A 19,597-nucleotide genomic window follows, 5' to 3' on the forward strand; every position below is an offset into this window, starting at 1 on the left:
TTTATTCATTTTAAAAGACTACATTTATAAAATAATTGGAATTATCCCTTTTAACTTTAGGACGAGCAGCTGATTAGATATTATTACATTAACTACACTAACTTTACTGGTCATTATATTTTGAAAGCAGAACAATTGTATTTTCTTGCTGTAACTAGCCATTTTTTTTGCCATTTTTTTTGCCAATTATTCAATTAATTGGTCATTTATTGTGTTTAACTTTTTGTTTAGAAGTTAAAATAAGCATTACAAATATGGAATTATAAAGTGAAATATACCCTAACCCAAAGTACCAAAAGTAAAAGTACTTATTAACAGAATAAAATGTATGTTATTTTTGGAATATAATTATTAATGCATTAATTGGTTTTATCACTTTACCTCTTCATCTTGTAAGAGTGAATATCATTTTAATTACAAACTATATACTGCTGGAAAGTTTGACCTATAATAATATCATATCTTTAGTTGATTATATATTTTTTGAATTGAAGAAAGTAATTTAAGTGTTTAAATTAATGTAGTAGAGTAAATAATCCCTCTTTAATAGTAGCAGAACATTTTGATATTTAAATGAAGTACAAGTACCAGAAGGTGTATACTTCAACACAGTACTACAGCAAATGTACTTAGTTACTCTGGATATATAATAAATAAATGCATTACTTTCTGACGCGTTGCCACCTGACAGTAGGATCAGTTTGTTGTGTAATCCAATAAGCTCCAGTCCGTATTTCCCATGGAGCCCATCTGGCTGACTGGCTCGGTTTGTTTACTGGCGGAGGCTGAAGAAGGGGATCCTACAGGACCTGCTGGGAGACTGTACAATCTACCTCTGTTTGTGGAAGAAGAACAGGGGAAAACAACTTTATTTCCCATGCTTTCCTCTCATTCAGATACACGCTTACTTGCTGTGGTGGCAGGAGCCTGAACACAACTCGGAGCATTTATAGGTTGTGTTTTTTTTTCTATTCCCAAACAAAAAGAAGAAGAAGTGCGGAGCCACGACTGAAGTCTGTCAGAGAGCTGAGGTCTCACTGAAATCTCTGCACTGACTGGAGAGGACTCGTTGGAGTTGACCAGGGAAAAACTACACTTTGTTTCCCAAGCGAGAAAATCAACTGCGATGTTTTGTTTTTGCAGGAGGAATTGAGGGATTCTTTTTGTTTTTTTTGTTTTACGAAAGACACGCTAACGTTACGCCACGCATGCCACAACCATCGAGTCAGCAGCTCCAAAAAATCCTCTAAATTAAGTTATCAGTCGCTTTAATGGGATTTTTCTTGCATGCAAATCGACTTTTGTATTAATAATATCCAGTGCAGCTGTAAAGGTATGCGGGGGGTTTCTTAAAGTAAAACAATATTGAGATAGTTGCTGAAAAGCAGCGCAAACTTCACTTGTGGCCTGGACTAGAGGTGGAGCTAGGCTAGCTAGCTTAACCGTAGCATTTTTTCGGAACAACAAGTCTATTTTTGCTCTTTTTTCGGACACGGACAATCTAAACTGGGTCAGTTTATCCATCAAATGTATTTGAAGACATAAAAGGAGCTCTCATATCCCCTGGTGATGTGTGTTACGGGTGCTTTTCCATGAGGTGGCTAACTTTAGCAGTGCTAGCTTGTGTTTGAGTGAACACGTTGGACTCGTTCCTCCGCCCATCTTCCGGGATGGCTTTTATTTATTTTTGTTTACCTGTTGGCCCACGCCGCCAAACAAAACCAATTTCCTGAAGGTATTTCTCCTTCAGTCTGAACTGTGTCCTCGCCAAGGATTATTCTGCATTTGACCCGGAATAGTGCTGCATGGTGTTTTATTCCGAGTCAGTTATGTGGCTCCGGACTTTGTGTTTTGTTTTCACGGTCTGCATTGTGATGAGCTGTCATCGAGCAAGTGGAGAGGGTAAGTAACATTATTATCACTTTTATTCATAGTTTATATTAATCATTTTAATCATGTGAAATTATCTGAAAATGTGGCTGTTTGTGTATAAAAACATAGACAATATGCACAATGCTAAGGATCTACAATTTTATTTAAAAAGAAATGTCGGACTGTCAAATATTTTGCTTTTTTTTTGTCTATTGCATGTAAGGGGATTCACAATGACATCTAAAAATCATTACTTATTTGTTAATTTCACCAAGATAGTGAGGAAAGGATTGACTCTCCTTTTTATATTTTGTTAGAGAACCTTAGGGATATACACTATTAAATCATTGTTGCATTCATTATCAGTACATTTTATACACATTATTAATACAATAGTCAGTGCAATTACATTAATTTGAAGAACATTATTGGACATAATTTAAACATACTTATGATTCTCAGTGCTGCAAAGTTGTCATTTAAATTATAATTTTTTGTTATTGATGGTGATTTCTTTTTGAAGGCACGTAGGCAGCAACAGTGGTGTCGTAAACAGTCACTGCATTGAAGGGACAAAGGTTAACACTTATCGGCTATTTGGAGTCTGCAAGCACTGTAAACAATATATTTTCCTCCCAAATAAGTAAGCAGTCTGAGCATTGTGGAGAATTAAATGTCTGTTATTGTGAAAGGGAAAGCCTTGGCTTGTTGCTGTGGTCAGTGCAGGAATGCAACAATAAGCCCTCTTTACAACTCCTGACAATCCCTTTTCATATGCAGCAGCCAGCAAGCACCGGGTGATAAGAATGAATGGATAATATTTGCAATCACCCCGAGACATTTTCAACATTTTCAAAAACCACAATCGGTATTTCACACTCCTTGAATCTGTAAACCTAAATATTGGTTGTATGTGTGAGGAAATGTAAAGCAAACCGATGGGACTACATGCTGGTTTAAAGTACTGTACAGCAAGTGTGCACTTCAAGTATGACAACACCAGAAATCAGGCTGGTAAACAATGACATTAAACAGTTCTTTCACTATCTCATATACTAGAAGATGTTACCATTTTGATCTAATCAGATGATTCAGTGGATGTTAGTGATGCTTTATAAGTTAAATAATCCTTTTCCAAGTTAACAGCTCTTCATGTGGTTTCTGTTCAAACTTGTGAAATAGCTGTTCTTTTTAACTCATGGATTTGCATATTTTAAAGAAACGTGGCCTGTGTGTTCAGTCCATGTGTTATAACCTTGTCTTGAGTTGGGAAATGAACTCACAAAGTGTTGTTAAGATACAAGGCAGGCATTTAACATTTAAAATGGTAATAAAGCTTAAAAACTCCACAATAAGCAATTCAAATGTATATAGCTATCAATTAAAAACTCTGTGGTGTGATGACTTGTTTACAAAATAATGATTTCTATAATTGTTGCTCATTTATTTTCTTCAAATCTGTACATACAACAGAGAATGCATGTCAAAATACATCACCTTTCGTTTTGGTGCACAAATGCAAAACTAAAGGCATTTAAAGATGCTTTTATTAGGATTATGACTCAGTCAATACTCCCTAAATGCTCTTGTGTTTTCACCCTTTTTTTCTGCTCCTTGCGAAAACATTGCTCCCAGGTTTGTGCTGTCTTACAATAACGTTGACTCAAGCTACACATAATCCTCTTTTGTACGGTATAATAAGTTTGTCCACTTTATGTAAACACAGCATGTAGCCCCAGGTAGCTCTAAATCTCCCCGACTGCTGCAGTGCTGCGTGTGGCTGTGGTCGGATTTAAGAGGCGCTCTGAAGGAAAAGCAAAGCACAAGCTCTCTCACCTTTCATCGGATTTTAGTGAGGGGCGAATAGAGCGATGTCATCAAACCAGTTTGAGCAAGAATTTTAAGACATAAATCAAAAGCAAGTTGTGTAATTGTGCACTTCAGCCCCTTCCACCCCCCTCGAGCTCCTCTCAGACTGGAGAGAGAACCGCAGAAGGGGAGAGAACCTGGGCCTCACACCGGTCTATTTTATAAGCTGGACTGACCAGTGTCCAAGTCAGGAAACCTTGATGGAAACATTCACTTAATAATAGGAGCTTATATTTAGTGGCAGCGTGATATTCATTTCGTTTATTTATAATCCGATGGCTGCTAAAACGCTCAATTGTAACTGCAAATATATATTTTTTACATATATTATATTTCAGATAGCTCCAGCTTGGGCCTCTTATTATAACATTAAATTCAAGTCACAGAGCCAACCATCTGTTTTTCACAAAGATACATATAAACAAGTGATCTTGCTTACGTTTACAGTTACTGATCTTCTAAAGGGATCTCTAAAGATTACATCTTAACAATCACGACCAAAAGATATTCTCCCTTCAGCTGTACAATCAAATTTTTAACCTGTTTCTCAAGTTGTGTCACCGTCTTCTTACACATATGTCACCTTGGGATTACATGTTCGGGCTCCATTTGTACATCGTGAAACTACATTTAAAAGACAACTTTACCTCAGGCTATTTGTCTGAAGGTTTTTCTATCATAAAAACATTTTTATTAAGCCAAATAAGATCATAGATCCAGTATATTGTTGGGTTGAGGACCATTTGATATATAATTGCATTTTGAGATTGTCGTATCAATAGTAGGCAAATTATAAAGAGAATAGAGACAGGTGGTACAACACGATACAAAAGAGGCTCAAACAGTGTTTTCCATCAGCTCGTTTCAACTCAGGTTTTGAGTGGAGGTCTCAGGTGGTCAGATTGTCAGATTGCAGCGTATTGTTGTGCCATTATAAAGCATCACTTTATCAAGAATGTCAAACGGCAGGGGGACCCGATGAAGCCCCTGCAGCCTGTTGTTGAGATCCACTCCGGTCACAGCAGGTCTCGAAGGCAGGCAGCAATCCAGAGTCCTGGTACTCGTGATTTAGGCCTCCCGACAAGGAGGGCATTTGTAAAGTGATGAAACTGTCACCTCCCCTCCACCACCAGCACTTCTCCAAAAACACTACAAACAAACTGCCACTGCTGTTTTGAAGAAGTCACGAGCACGCTTGACATGTATACAATGGAATCATCTTTACACTTGTCTACCCTCAACAATGTCTGTTTCATCCCAGTTGACAAGTTCATGTTTGAAAATGATATGCTTTGAAAATGGAGTAAACTGGCACTCCTTCACTCCAACCACACAGGCGTCTGTCAAGGAAGCCTTGTTGTGTCACATCTTTACCCTTGACACCGTTAAAGTAAATGTGCTTGTTGGGCTCTCACACTTCAGAGGTAATAATTACCTAACTGCCAAAATTGGTGAGAAGAATAATGTGTATCTGAGTGCAGCTGGCGGGCGATCACCAAACGATCTTTGGTCCGGAGCCATCCATACAGGATCCTCTTCAAATGCCTCACGAGGGAACTTTGTGGTTTAATAGGCTTTCTCTAAAAGCCTGAATCACTTTTATTTAATTGTATTCCCTCTAATGTAATGCATTGTCATTGGGCAGCACTTGCTATGTCACCCCTACCTAACAGCTGGCTCATTTGATAACCCGCTCGAAAGACATTTATAGGCGAGCCTGTACTCTTGAGACATTTACCAAGAATAGAGCTGCAATGATTATTCAATGGACCTTTTATTTTAATCGACAGAAAAATAACCTGCAACCATTTTGATATTAGATTTATCTTAGTTTTTCATTCAAAAGCTTCTAAAAAAAAAATTGAGATTTCCTGCTTATTCTCTTTTTTCATCATTAAATGCAATATTTTATGTTTTTGACTGACAAAACATAGCAATGAAACACATTAAATTCGACTTTGAGAAACTGGAAACCTTTTCAAAATGTTCTAAACCAAACGATCTTCAAAGGATTTAGTAAATATATAATAATGAATTGTAATTGTTAGTTGCAGCTAGGCCTGTCGCGATAAGCAATTAATTGACTTATCGTACGATAAATAATAATGAACTCGATAACTTTTCTGACCTCGATAAATTGCCCTTTAAATGTGTGTTTGTTTACATAAGGATGTGACCAGCATTTTAGCCAGGTGTGCTGTGAGGGGCGGGGCTCACACACAGCCAGGTCATATTTATATATACAGTCTATGGTCAGGAAACTCCGCGTGAAACAGCGTAGCAGCCAAATGAATAATATAGAGAAAATATTTATCGCAATAATTTCCAGGAAAATGTATCGTCCAACTAAATGAATTATAGTGACCGGCCTAGTTGCAGCCCTACCCTAGAAGGTTGTGTCTCTGTGAGTTATATTAATACCATTGTCTTAACTGCTGTAATATATCTTATCCTGTGCAGCTGAAGCCAGGAGAAACCTCTCCTAATTAACAAGAATTGCAGCCGAGAGCCTTTTTGAAGTAAAAGTTCAATGGACTGTCTGTCGATTCGTCAAACAGATTCTCGAGCTGAAACGGTTGTCAGAGTTTAATCTTGTTTGCCTTACTTTTGATGTCTTTTATACATAAATGTGTGTATGTCAGGAAACTCACAAAGCGTCAGAAAACAAAACCCTCTCTCTTTTCCTCTGTACCCACATCTCTAAAAAAAGAATAAAAAAAGGGTAGTGCTAACAAGCAGATCCAGAGTTTTCGCTCCTATAACGTCATTGGCGAAATGCGGACAACGTGACACGTCCTAACCTATATTCTCCGGCACACGTGACACCAACCTACCGTCTCCGTATACAGTTGCAGCTGTGTGTCTGTGTATTCAGCAGGATGTCTGCAGGGAGGCACTTAGAGTAAAGTTGTTATATATAATACATATAATGGCACTGTTCTAGCGGTAAACACTTAAGAAAGAACATGTCAAGCTATGTGCTGTATCAGAAACAATGCACGGTGTGTTTTGGTAGTAATAACCATGGAGCTAAGCTAACGCTGTAGGCTACTGGAGAGAATATGTGTAACGTAATGTCCTTGTGGTAAACCCTGCGAGAGTGAAAGGTTTGAGCTCCATACTGTTTCAGAAATAAAGCTTGAAGTGGTTAGGAGCATAACATGGCATTTAATCACCGCAGCGTTTAGCTGAGCTTCTCCCGGTAGAAATCTCTCTCTAGCAGTAGCAGGGGAAAGCTGCGTGACGCTACAAAGGGGCGTGGCTAGCAGCAGACGTTCAATTTTTAAAACAGAATCAGCCTGTTTGCAACAAGGCTGCAAAAGAGGGGTATGAGCAGTATGAGGCATGGCTACAATGGGTGATCTGTTTGGTATTTTATGCAAAAAAACTTCACAGACATGTTTTGTATAGGTATGGCCCTACAATATGTTTCCAATATAGCATAATAGGTCCACTTTAAGAACCATAGTTAGTAATGGATTGAATTATATGTTTTCTGTGTTTACAGTGTACCTTTTACAACTAAGAGGTGGTGATGTTTTACAGCCGTTCTTAAAGTGGATTACATCCATACATACGTATGGACCTTTACCAATACGTCAGATTAGTAAAGGTGAACGTGTATCTCGGTGACCTCGGCATTTTGTGGATTCGGGGTTAGTTTTAGTCTGGGTTAGAAAACAACAGAGCAGCAAAACCTTGAAAAGGGAAGTTTTGCAATCGGTGAGTGTTTGTCCCTGCATGCTCATTGAGGCCTCGGTTTTCTCTGAGGCCTGGCAATAATACACGCCATCAGTCTAACTACCTGTAAGCAGTGTTTCCATCAGACCAGGGTTGAGAGGGTGTCCACCACGAGGGGGGGGGGCGTTTGTGTGTGTGTGACGACATGTCGTGTCACGTGACTTGAATTTTGAATTGAGCCGTCCCTTATTGATACTATCTCTTTACGTATTAGTGATGGGAATCCCGGCTCTTTTTAGTGAGCCGGATCATTTGGTTCGGCTCACTAAGAAGAGCCGGCTCTTTCGGCTCCTAAACAGTTTACCAGAGCCTCAGTTTCACTGCTGCGAGGCTCCGGCGCTCGCAGTTCATGCGAGTGCTCCCCTAGCACCCCCCGTCAAGGCTCGCCGGCAGTAGACTTTCCGTCACAGGAACACACTTTGCTGGCGGCTAAAATAATCCCACCAGACTCCTTTGCCAGAGGGATGTCCTTGTCCTTGTCCTTTTTCCTTTTCGTCATTTCAAGCGATAAAAACTCTCGATAAGGGCTTCAAATGACAGCAGGACCCGCCCCCTGGCGGAACCGCTGCCTGTAACCCCCCCCACCTCTTCATCCACCTCCTTTTAAAGATCAGAAACTTTAGTGCCTGTTGATGCATGCAGCTGCATTGAAAGGATTGTGCTCAGACTGTGAAGAGCTGACATCCTTTAGCATAGATATGTACAGTATTTGTGCTCCTGCGTCAGTGATATATCTCTGTGCATGATGATATAAATTAGGGCTTGCTTGTGGCCTAGGCGTGTTTTACATCAGGCATTCACAGTGGTATCTATTTTTGATTTATTACAATGGGTATGCATTTATACTCTTCTTGCTTACAACTTGTCTGCATTATGAACAGAATTGTGACATGTGGGAAATTGCAAAAGTAGGGTCACAGAAGTCAGGTGTCAGATGTGAAGAAATTGACATTTTCTTGTTGTGGGCGCATCTTTTCACTTAATTTGATTAAGCTCTCTGGATTTAATGTTATGCCTGGCTGACTCTCACTGTGGTGTGCTGCCTGTGTGTACTGGGCCAGCTTCAGTGGATCTGTACAAATCCGATTGCATGCACTTATATATTGCAATATTGTTTAGTGGTTTAACTAACAATCACTTACTTGCCTGATTTATTAATCCATCGCAAATATTGAAAAATATCCTCCACAACTTTCTCTTGTCTAAAACCTAAACATATTCAGTTTATGTTTCCTGTCAGTCAAATCCTCTCATTTCATAAGCAGAAACCAGGAGAAAAACTTTTCTGTGGACCTCTAGTTGAGAATTTTCAATTTCCAAGGATAAGAATAAAGTTTGGTGCTTTTGCGTCAATTGAATTTATTTTCTTCATTTTCTCTTTAAATGCCATTTTAATGCATTTCCATGCCTGACTGAGGGCACTTTGATTATATCTGTGTTCGAAAAGTGCCACAAATCAGCTTCGCCTGTCTTGTTAGTGGGATAAATGTTTTGTTTTGATCGTTTTCTTGACCAAATGATGGGAAACCATCCTTCTGGTCCTTTTTAATTAACCTTAAAAGTTCATCTGGCTCAGAGCTGCAGGCACGGAGAGACTTGGGCCATTAAAGATCTGCTCCACTAATGACTCTAATTGTCGATTCGCAGCACCCGGGCTGTGTTTTCGGTCTTGTCTGGCTCAGATTAGGTGATGTATGGAAAGCAGGAGCTGGCCGAATCGCCATAGTAACCTTCGTGATGTCTCCCAGTTTGTTCTCTTTCTCAACAATAGAGGCAGCATTTCAATTCTGGGATGCACCTGGTTCGTTTAGCTTGAGCTGTGTGAAGTCTTCAAGGACAGAATTGTTTGTTCTCAAGGCCAGAGTAACAAAAACAGTGCTGTTTTTTTTTTATAGAAGTTACAATTTCTGCCAAAGTTTTGTTTCTAAACAAAGTGTTCACACATGGATAAGTCGGCTCGGCCAATGTTTTCTCTGCCGCCGCTCTAAAATTCCTCACTTACACACCAAGGCTGCCATGTTCTAGTTTCCAATATGAGCCACTATCAGTACGGCCGGAGTGTATTAGATTCTCTATTGGGAATGCGCTGCTAAAAATACTGGCCTGGCTGAAAGTGTACACTGATAGGAGCCTGGACTCGCCGCCCTGTGATGATTTGCCTTCTTCACAGGGTCACCCAATGCTCTGCTGGAGACCACACTGTCCCCTAGTACACTGCTAGGGTCTTTGTCTATTAAATTGTTTTGATTGAGAGCGTGTGGGGTCTTTTATGAAAAGATAGAGGCCCTTTGTAGCGTCAATGGATCTACAGGAGGCATTTGCTGCAAATTCCTCCAGCAGTTGCCGTCATTTTGATTAGCAGTGTTTAATTTGGAGGCAGATAAGGTTTTGTGCCACGCCACGTCATGCTTACAATTCGGCTGTTACTCCTCGGACACAACCACAAAGGGAGCTGCAGATCTAAATGTATGACATGTACTTTTTATCAAGCCAGGCTGCTTTTAATAGCTTGCAGTTTAAACCCATGTTAGGACATTTTGTGTGTATTTTAAACAAGTGTCAAAGTTGTAGGCTGAACTTCAGATAACTTCTGCGGGGTGAGTCTGCTGGTTAAGGTCATGCAGTGAAAAGCTTGTTGTTTGGACACCCAGTGATTGCACACTCAGTGTGAGTGACGGTTGTCTGGTAGTGTTATGCAGCAGAAGGTGTAAAAGGAGCCCCTACCATAAAGAGTTGTACGCCTAGCTGTTTTACCTCTTCCCCCCTCATGGTTGACCAGTTGGCCCGATGCATGGTTGGTAAACAAATACAGTCCACTCTCCAGGCAGCACACCTCCAGCTGCAGCCATGACTTGTGAACTGTATAATTGGGCCTGGAATGTCCCACATCTCAGCCGCAAAGGAAAACATCTTTATGAGCGTCATAATTTGTGTTATGTCACACAAAGCATATGCTTACGAGTTTGGCTCATTTGCAGAACAGAGAGCTAAGGATATCCTCATTACTGTTAGTTCTGCTCATACAGAGCCCCCTGAGTGTAATGTGGTTTAATGTATTTTCCAGTAGGTTTCAAAAGCACTGTACACTGCACTATCTGAAGTTTTAGTACAGTTGACATTCTTCCAGAGCTAAAAACAATGAGCTAAATTGGTTTAAAACACAAATCCACATGGACTGAAAATAATGTGCACCCCTTACTCATCAAAACATAAATAAACAATACAAATAGTTGTCAATGGTGTTAATTAATGACCAATATTTACAGTCATTACTTACAGTAGTAACTCATAGTAGAGAGCCATACACTATTATTCACAATTAACTAAGAAAACAGTCAGATACCTGACACGTGATATAGTGTAAATATGCAATAAACTAAGTGATTCATTGGAAAAATTAAGAGACTATTTATAATGGCTATTTGCGACCCTACATTAAACTCTTGTATCATTGTGATACAATAGAATTGAAAATGATTTGAGACGGTAAATATGTAACCCATCTCTAGCATAGTTAAGGAATGTCTCGTGAAACAGGATCATGTGTCTGGGTGAAGACTGACAAAGCCACAAATCTTCTACTGGTGCAATACGTGACCATTAGTGCTTCAGTTCCCCCTCCCACCCAGACAAATATTTTTAATGCATTAGCTAGGGTTTTTTATGGTCTTGAGTTACAGAAGCAACTCCACAAATCAACTCGGCATTACCAAGGATGAGCACAGACTTGCTCTTATGACAGCACTCCATATTTGACAGTGGCTCACAGCCAGATATGTGGTTGCTAAACAAAATGTCAGCAAAGACGGTCTGGTCTTTATCAAAGCCAGAGACATCACCACATATTTTTCAGTGAGATATCCCCTCTAATTACCAAGAAATCTATTTTTTTCTTCAGTCCTTGAGACCGTGTCTGACTTCTTTAACCTCCTTTTTCCAGTTTACAGAGCAGACATCTTGCCTAATGCATCAGTCACGTTCAGCACAGCATAAATATTATTAGGGAAATCCTTTTTAATGTTGATGTCCAAAAGCCATAACATTTCCTATTCATAATAAAATAATGTTTAGTTACTCATAAAACGTAACATGTGCATCTTATCCTTTCCACAGAATGGTGTTTGTTTGTTTTGTGAGTCATGAATGAAGGTTGTTCCTCTAGTTTCTAAAGAACCTTTGTATTTCCTTTTATATCTTTTCAGTTTGTCCGAGCAAGGACATCCGCAACAATGTGACCAACCTACGAACTCTAGAGAACTGCACTGTGATCGAAGGCCACCTGAAGATCTTACTCATGTTCAGGACCAAGCCTGAGGATTTCCGGGGCATCAGTTTCCCCAAACTGACGGTGGTCACCGACTACCTGTTGCTCTTCAGAGTTTACGGCATGGAGACCCTCAGCGATCTCTTCCCCAACCTTACGGTCATCAGAGGCAACAACTTGTTCTTCAACTACGCCCTGGTGATGTTCGAGATGCTCCAGCTGCGAGAGATCGGCCTCCATAGCTTGATGAACATCACCCGTGGAGCAGTGAGGATTGAGAAGAACCCAGATCTCTGCTACCTCTCCACTCTGGACTGGTCCAAGATCCTGGACACGGTGGAGGACAACTACATCATGGCTAACAAGAACGACAGAGAGTGCGGAGACGTTTGCCCGGGGGCGGCCATCGGAAAGACCACCTGCCAGACCACCACCATCAACGGACACTTCAGTGAACGCTGCTGGACCCAGAACAACTGTCAAAGAAGTAAGCAGTCTTTTTTTATAACTCAGAAGTTATATAGTTTGTACCTCTGTGATTCTTTATAAAAGCGCTGGAGTACTGCCTAGCTCTGATCCATAACCATAATACAACATATCACGTCCTTGAACACCAAACATTTCATACACTTGACAATCATAGAGTTTGAAATGAACCAAATGGTAACAAATTATCAAGACACTCTCTGGCAGGGATTTAAATGCTATATAAATAGGACTCTCATTTTAATCTGGTGTGGCTGCAGTGTTATTTCTGGCCACCGGTGACTGCGGGCTAAATACAACCTAGTGCTTGAATGATTAATTGCTTACTCTAAAGGCACGGACACACCAGGTCGATTATCGGCGTCGGTGGGTGTCAGTCTGACGATGAGCGTCGACACGCCCTACTCAGATTGGTGTGTCCCGCACCGTCGGGTCTTTTCAGCCGGACCGACGCCTTTTCGGCCAAAAACCACTGCCTTTGGCCGACTGCTAAATGCAAAATAAATCAATCTGATTGGCTGTTCAGCTAGCGAATCAGTGCATGAGAAACAAAACGGAAGTGAGGGACCCAAACAAACTATTAAGAAGGCAAATCTGAGATTTCATTTAACTCCAACTCTCGACACAGGTTCGGGAAAGCTCCATGAGCTTCTCGTTGTAGACTGAAAATGGAAAGCACACGCTATTTGTTGTTTGTTTATATCACGCAGTCTGTTCTTCTTCTCTCGGTTATCACGCAGTCTGTCTTCCGTTTGTTGCCTCTTTTGAATGACGAATACACACTACCGCCGCCTGCTGGTAAGGAGAGTTATTGCCTCTCACGAATGCGCAGTTCGCACGTGCAACTTGGCCGTCGGCTGAAGTCTTTGCGGTGTGTTCCAGTGCGACACAAAACGCAGGAGACGTGAGGCGACGCAACTGTCGGGGTCCGTCTGTCAGTTCTTTGTTGTCAGATTGGTGGGTCCGGGCCTTTACACTTTTCATAATTTATTTGTTTTTAAATTAAAAACATTTGTAGGTCTAACCTTCAACCTCAGTGTTAACTGTGAGCATTTGCTGCTTTTTTATTGTTTCAAATAATTATTCTCATTAAACAGATTTATATATATGAATGCAGAATCTGTAGTAAATGGGACACGAGTTGAAGCGTTCTGGTCTATCATGATGCATATTGTCCAGCCCTACATCATAAACCTTTGTACTTCCCCTCTTGTAGATGAGAAACAATATCAAGTGCTTATTATTAGATACATTTTTCATAATTTCCCGACTGTTACATTTTTCCAGTGACCAGTAGTAGCTTGTGTATTATTTCCTCAGCTACTTTCCGTCAACACATCATTATTTCCCTCACACGTCCAACCGGTCTAACATTTACTGAATTCAACTCTCCATTTGGACCAAATTAAAGTACATGATGGTTGGTGTTTGAAACTAAAATATTTTCTTGTTCGCGTTAGAATCAACGACTGCTTGTAGCCTAAAGTTGTTTTGCCAAAAGTTGGTTGTGTCCGGTTTTAGTGTTGAAATGTCAGAGCAGTGTCATGTGCTCAAGTTGAGTTAAGTAGGCCAAGTTCTGTGTCAATGCAGCTTGAACTGTACTCTAATGTGACGCAACACTTAGACATAGACTGTAGTTTTGTTATTGCTCATATAGTGGACGAGGTAAAGAAGACATTTAACGTCATGACACATTTCACATTGTCTCATTTAAGCAAAGCTCCTGCGAGACGGGCCTTTCCCTCTGTGTTCTGGTTTTTACTGTAAAATGACAAGCCCACCCATTTCACACTGCCAAAGAGTTCAAGTTCGAGTGCTGAGAAGAATTTTGCGCATGGGTGATGTCTGAACACCTTGGCTCGCACCATTACGCAACACTGCACGCATTAGTTTAACGGCTCTTTTGAAAAAGTTTCCCTGCACGTCTGCCTTTTTAAAACTCTTTGTAATGTTTGTTTTGTGAGGCAGCTACATGTTGAGCTGACCATCATTATGCTCTTCAGTACCCTTTTCACTAGTGTTTTATTTATAGATTGTCCAATGACTTGAGGTGATTGCTCAACACAAATCTTTGAAACATGCCACATTATAATTGAGGAAGTGTTGTATTCCCCACAGCAGAGATGATTTCCTTATTTTGTGCCATTCTCTGAAGATTAATCAAGCTCAAAGGTTGACCGGCAAGCTCTGATCTCCAGTCATTGGCCTGCATTCGGCACGGGCAGGGCCTGTGGTCTTGTGGTCTGTGACTTGCGGTTTTTTGCCTACTTTCACTAAAGCATGAAAAGATCTGTTAAGCCCCATAACCACAGGACAGAGAGCAAGGCATTCCTTGTTGGCTTCAGATGTGCCAGTTGTTACTGCTTTTTATAGACCTGCTGTAGTTTATAAAGTAAGCTACTATTCCCAAATGTGTTGCTTTAGTCCAGGTTCAACAGTCACGTTCTCGCTTGATTTGCGGGACCAGCGTTGCAGTCGGGAAGAAAAGCAATGTGGAGCGGCACCTCACCGCTTCATAAGGAGTTTGACTGTGATTTTCCTTCTGGCAGAATCAACACATCAGCCCCATTGAACAGCCTAGTCGTGCCAGCCTATACTGCACATGAGGGGCAGAGCTTTACTCTGTGTGTGTTGCAACTTGCATGGCGTAATTTCCACTGGGGACAGGGGGAACATGTCCCCCCCCACTTTTCGAAATCCCGTTTGTGTCCCCCCACTTTATGAATATGTTTATTTTTTAACGCAAGCCGTCATCGCCACGGAGCAGCACACAGCCTCTGTGAGCGAGCGAGACAGAGAGAGAGAGAGAGAGAGAGAGAGCACACCTTTATCTATTTAATATAGTTGTAAAAAATAAAGTAAGAAATCATTCCAATGTGTACTATAGGACAGTAATTGATTAGTAAAATATGCTTAAATAAAAAGAAAGAATGCTAACTAGGTAAGTTAGTCCATAAATTCATTTTGTGCTCAAAGTGCACCAGATGGATGCATTTCACTTCAACATTTAAAAATAAATCTTCCCAGGGGAGCATGCCCCCGGACCCCCCTAGAGGAGGTGAGGTCCTCCCCCAAATAAAGCAGGTTGAAATATTTAGATTGCATACATTTTCTTTTAGTAAACACTGAAAACGGGTCCCGCAGACCCAAACAGCACACAAAGGTTAAAGGTAAGCATATCATAATGTTAAAAGGTGCTAAATATATACAGTGCAAAAAACCAAAAAAAAGAGGAGTAAAAGTAGCTCACGAATTGTTTTATTTTTTGAAAGTAGCTCTCATCCTAAAAAAGGTTGGAGACCCCTGCTTTAGTCATATCTATTCTCTTCAGGTCTCAGGTCTGCTGTTGTTGTGACTCTGATTTATTTTTTATAAACAAATGTGGAGGATTGATCTAAAGTAGCATTTGAGAGGTAAAACAAAAATATAATTTCACTTTGTTATGCCTAAAAATCTCACTCAAATAAGGGACTGCCTGGGACTTTTTTTGACTCCAAAAAGTGTCTGTCAGCTCTCTTAATAAAAAAGAAACGCAGTGGTTAAGTGCCAGAGGTAACTGTGGGTCACACATCATTTCTGCAGTCTGTACACCAACAGAAAACAAAGCAGCAGAACCACGAGACTTGGCTTAGTGCCCATGTTTGGAGTCAAAACCCATTTCACTTCCCTGCTTCTATAACAGGGGTAATTTGAACCTATCTCCTAATTTCCCCCTCCTTTTTACACCAAATTGGCTGAAGTGGCAAAGCAAGGTTGCAGGAGTTGCTCATCACCGAAGCTGATTAGATTTGGCTACAGAGACACACAAACGCACACACCATGTCAACGTGTTTATTAGTGGCAAATACATGACATCATCCTGTGCAGCCTCTCTCTCATCCTTGAAATCAACTCTATTATTATTTTTCTAACTGTTTTGATAAGTTATAGAGTTGTATTAGAAGGTAGTGCCAGACAAATACTTTCACACGTCGGACATTCGTTTGAAAAAATAATAAAAATAACCATGACTTCCTTTTTAATAAACAGCCATATCTGAACAGGCTTAATGCAACCCAAAATAAAATAAGTTCATAAAGTAAACTACCTTTCCCAGTCGTGATAAGTCCTCTTCACGACTCAGGTCACCTAATGTTGTATACACCGAATCATGTGTCCATCCTGTTATTCATGTCTCTATTAGTTTGGGAGTAAATTAAGGTCAATGTTAATCCAAAATGTATCAAATACTATTTTAAAAAAAAAACCTGTAACTGTCAATAATCATTAGTTTTAAAACCCCTACTTTTGTTTTGAGTTTTAAGTATATCAATTTTGTTGAAAATAAAGGTTTATGTATTATGAAATGTGTTTCAAAAATAACGCAGGCTTTTTATTTCCTTCTAAAAATAATTGGGTTGAATTACTGGACTGGGTGAAGGGAAATGGTACCGTTGAGCGTATTTACTTGTGATGAAGTACTATTTCTTGCCAACATCCAATTGAAAATAATGGGCATTTGATGATGTTTTGATAATGGCTTTTATGTGGCACAGCTTGTTTGGCTGATAGGACCTCGGCTTAGTCCTGAAAGGACCTGGCAGCTGGACATACTGGCTGAGACTCAATAAGAAATCGGAGGCTTCCCGTTGGGATATTATCTTTTTTCACTGCTGAGCTGCACGTACAGAAGGTCCATCTGCCCCTCAAATATTGTCTTTAATTTTGTGTAATATGTTTTCTTATTTATTTGGCACTTTTATTAGAGTGGACGTAAGAGGGATAACAGAAAATGAAGGGAGGAGGATCGATGGCGTTGTGCTTTATGGTCAGCGCCATAAAACCTTTTGGCCCTCAAGGGGTGCCCCCAATCTTGCATATTTAACAGGCTGCTTTTTATTCAAATGTGTGGAAATCTAATGGCATTTCCTGTGCATGATAAATTCTTAGTATATCACATCTGTGAAGCTTTTACCGTCATTTCCATCTTTGCATTAGTGTCATCTTTAAGATCTCAGTGTAATCGAATGCAGCTTATGTTTGTTCTCTTTTCCGAGTAGCCTTTGTTGCATCGAGCCGTGAGAGATATACATGGGCTGGTATTTCCCAGGTGGCCCGTATTTTACACACATGATTAAAAGTGATCTTAATTATCTACCCTCTGCCAGAGATGAGACACCCACGGGAGGCCTTCATCTTCCTCCTCCTCCTCCTCCTTCTTCTTATTCGCAGCAGCTTTCGCCAGTGTTTTCAAGATCTGTTACATATTTAATAAGGTCGAGAACGGCTTTTAGCAGACGCTTCGATCTCTGATTGGTTTGGCACTTTCTACACTTGTAGCATGTGTGACCCTGTGGCTTTTGGCAGAGGTTAGTTGGTTTCGTGCAGCCTGTCACAATTGGAGTATTTCTATGAATCACATTTCAGTCAGGTCAGGTCAGGTGAGGACTCGCTGCCGGACATTTCTTGGTATATGGATGTTCCAAATATACTCTTGGCTCCCATCCCATATGTCTGTCCGCCAAACACAAGATGTACATGAAGATTTGTCAGTGTGTGTCAGCAACACAGACATGGGGTTATAAATCACACAGGGGCATAACCTCTGCGTGTGTCTGTGCAGACAGAGTGGATGGCCATTGTTTAGTCTTGCTGCTAGGAAACATGAGTAACACTGCGGTGTAATCGTGCATATGAACACATCAGTCATTCACCCAGGCGATATCAGAAGGAAAAGCGAGGTCACCGGTCACTACGGGGGTGAGAACAGTGCAGAGGGGGAATGAGTAGGGGAGGATGATTCCCGCCTCACCGCTGTTGACCTTTAGCCCTCCTCTTCACTGACCTTGTCGCAACTCCCACACGCAACGGCAGCGCTGGCGCCACGATCCTTTTCCACCCCCGAACAATGGCTGTCGTAGAAGTTCATGGAGAGTCCTTCCCGATTGTTTCCGGTCTTTGTTGGTCTGCTTCCTCTCCGAGGTTATGAATGGGCGCACAGGCCTCGGCTGATGTCTCGGGAGCGGCAGACACTTTTATGAGACCAAAATACTGATGGCCGATCCTTGGGAGGTCAGCAAGGAAGGAAAGAGGACACATTTAGCCACTAGTAAAGCTGTCTGTAGGGAAATAGAAAGATATTGTTACCAAGCTTTATTATTTTGAGATGGAAGAATTGACCCCTGTCGTGACATAACACAAAGAAGCTATGACTTTATTACATTGTCTTGACTCTTGACTTGCCTGTGTGTCACTTTAGATTCTTGGATGTCTCTGTGACATGTTAAAAGCTTCTGTATTCATCGCCTGCGGCATTGCCTTAAAACATGAACTATGTTTGAAAGCCAAGCCAGCCTGGTGCCCCTCCCATCACATGAATCATTCCTTCTGTTTCTATTTCTGTAATGGCTCCTCATTCATTCTGTATACTCTATAATATTAAACCTTTAAGCTTAAATCTGTAGCACTTCACTCCAGTGAGAGGTACGTTTAGTTTTTAAAGTTGATAGAAAATGTGTGCTTGTAAAGACATTACATCACCGCTGATTTTAAACTGCTGTGTCGCTGAATATATGGCTAGCGAGTTAGCAATGCAAGAGATATATCAAATCAAATCAGGTTTTATTTATATAGCACATTTTAAATACGATTTTTGGTCAAGCCAAAGTGCTGGACATGCAAATAATAAATATATAGATTTAGTTTTGGGAATAAGATTACCCTTCCAAGAAGTATTTACAACCCAGCCATCATGTATGAATTCCTTTCCTATCTTTCTTTGTAGCCACTGTGCAAAGACTTCTAAACTAATATTTAGCCCATCATAATTTCTCTTGTAATTTTTTATATTTGGTGCTGAGCATTACAAGTCAGTAAGTGTTTGACTCCTATACAAGCTAACATTGTTGTAGGAATAGGATCAAATCAAAAGCGTTGACTTTGGAAAGTTTTGAGATGAATATAAAACACTCGGCATCAGAACAGCAGCTTGTTCTCCTTCTGTGTTGACACTGATGTGTTGAAACTGATGTGTTGACACTGATGTGTTGATACTTGTGAAATACAAAGCTATATGTCCCAAACCAAGGACATATAGCACATTTCTAAAAGGCCATTCAACAAGCTTTACAAAAACACAAAAAGCAATACGCCATACTAAAAAAGAAACACACAAGTTACATTTAAAAACAATCATCACATAACGAATTATGAAGCCAAAGGAATACAAAAGAATGAAGCAAAAAAAGAACAAAACGGGTACAAAATACAATTAAAAGAATAATGGATCTCGTGTAAGGACTTATTTACGAAAGTACATTCTGGCTTGTTTCTTTCACCAAGCGTTTAGCTTGTAATCAGCCATGAAAAGAAAAAAGGCAATGACAC

The 19,597-nt window shown here is 40.4% G+C and overlaps 1 protein-coding gene across 1 annotated transcript in view; it reads left to right on the forward strand.

Annotated features, from left to right (window-relative positions):
• The first annotated feature begins 772 nt into the window (after window positions 1-772).
• The window catches only part of insra (insulin receptor a), a 53,824-nt gene continuing 34,999 nt past the window's right edge, over window positions 773-19,597 (forward strand). The window contains exons 1-2 of the mRNA XM_079650537.1: window positions 773-1,902; window positions 11,685-12,233. Of these exons, the coding sequence (XP_079506663.1) occupies window positions 1,806-1,902; window positions 11,685-12,233 (646 nt within the window). The 5' untranslated portion in view covers window positions 773-1,805. The remainder of the gene's footprint in view (window positions 1,903-11,684; window positions 12,234-19,597) is intronic.

Source organism: Notothenia rossii (genome assembly GCF_949606895.1).
Source record: "Notothenia rossii genome assembly, chromosome: 9".
Classification (NCBI taxonomy): Eukaryota; Metazoa; Chordata; class Actinopteri; order Perciformes; family Nototheniidae; genus Notothenia; species Notothenia rossii.